Source organism: Pteropus vampyrus, unplaced genomic scaffold (assembly GCF_000151845.1).
Source record: "Pteropus vampyrus isolate Shadow unplaced genomic scaffold, Pvam_2.0 Scaffold100, whole genome shotgun sequence".
Taxonomy (NCBI): domain Eukaryota; kingdom Metazoa; phylum Chordata; class Mammalia; order Chiroptera; family Pteropodidae; genus Pteropus; species Pteropus vampyrus.
In genome coordinates this window covers 1,804,246-1,805,649 of record NW_011888881.1, presented here as the reverse complement: position 1 = coordinate 1,805,649, position 1,404 = coordinate 1,804,246, and the positions used below count along the sequence as shown (strand labels likewise).

Below are 1,404 nucleotides of genomic sequence, written 5' to 3'. Positions count from 1 at the left end.
TCACTCCGGGACCTTGACCCCACACGGGCCACACGAGGTGGCTCCCGGCAGCTGTCCCACACGTACGTGAGCCGACGTGCCAGGAAACTCGGGGGAAAGTGAGCTGAGGAGTCGCCCCCAGGAGGCGGCCGTGGGCAATGGCGAGGGGTGTGTGGGAGCCCGCACGCACGTGGCCCTGAGCCTGTCCTCAGCAGGACGTGGAGAACGTGCACACGGGTGACCAGAAGCAGGGGACGGGTGGCCCGTACAGAACATGGACAGCACGGGCTGGCATGGGATTAACGGCATGTCGCTCTTAAGACGGAGCTCCCAGGACAAACGGTCTGCAGTCACTGAAGCCCTGCGCCCCACCTCACCCGCCACCCTCAAATTCCAGAGATTTCTTACAAATTCTGTAGTCTGAGATCAACTCCAGAAATATGATAGGGGGAAAGAAATCCAGTGGACCGGGCCTCAGAATATCTGCTTGCTCGGGTCAGCTCTGCCCCGGACGGGCTGTGTGACCTGGGCTGGCTCTCTCAACCTCTCTGAGCCACTCTCTCCCGGCACACACGAGGCGGCTGAGACTACTCCTCACAGGTGTCATAGCGCATAGCTTCTTTCTTTCTTGGTCAATAAATACGAACGGAAACTTCGCATTATTCTAAGTTAGATTTAAAACGAGACCCACGGAGAAAGCTACCACCTCGTCTTGTCTGAAGGGGATGACTGGGACCCCACAGATCACCCTGGGATGTCCGGCGGTCACCTTGAAGGTACAGGTCACAGCCTTCCCGCGGCTTCCAGTAGTTTCCCTGAAATTAAAGACGGGGTACCTCCTCGGACTCCTCTGAATGGGTAGAAGAAGGCCACGAGCAGATTCATCAGGACGGCCAGGTTAAACGAGATGCTGCTCCAGAAGGACATGTTGCGGGCACACCAGTACAGCACGGGCTGGGCTGCGGAAACGAGACGGGCCACGTGAGGTCCCGGCCGCAGGGCAGGACGCCCGGCGGGTGCCCGGCCCCTCCCCCCGCTCGGCCCCTACAAGGCACTTTTGTTCCCAGTTTCCACAACAGTAAAAACGGTCATGTGTTTCGAAGGTGACTCACAGGCTCACGGCGACCACAGATCGGTTTATTTCTGTTTGGAGGACTCACTGGAACAGAAGACGTATTTGGGGACCAGGGAGAGAAGAGCTGGAGCGTTGGAAGCCCCGCCTACCCCGGTCGACACCCTCAGTTATGGAAGCCGGGGGTACCCAGAGTTTACGTGCTGAGTCCTTAGCCACCCCCAGGGCTCCAGGACCACATGAGAGGCTCGGAGAGACCCGAGTTGAATGAGCCTTTGAGAAGTGTGGGCACTGCGGGGAGGAGGGGGGGACACGTGAGACTCAGAGTCGGCCAGCTGGGTCCCAGACGAGGA

The 1,404-nt window shown here is 59.2% G+C and overlaps 1 protein-coding gene across 1 annotated transcript in view; it reads right to left on the bottom strand.

The window, feature by feature from the left end:
• The window catches only part of ITPR1 (inositol 1,4,5-trisphosphate receptor type 1), a 197,026-nt gene that overhangs the window by 46,260 nt on the left and 149,362 nt on the right, over nucleotides 1–1,404 (bottom strand). The window contains exon 50 of the mRNA XM_023533300.1: nucleotides 816–938. Within this exon, the coding sequence (XP_023389068.1) occupies nucleotides 816–938 (123 nt within the window). The remainder of the gene's footprint in view (nucleotides 1–815; nucleotides 939–1,404) is intronic.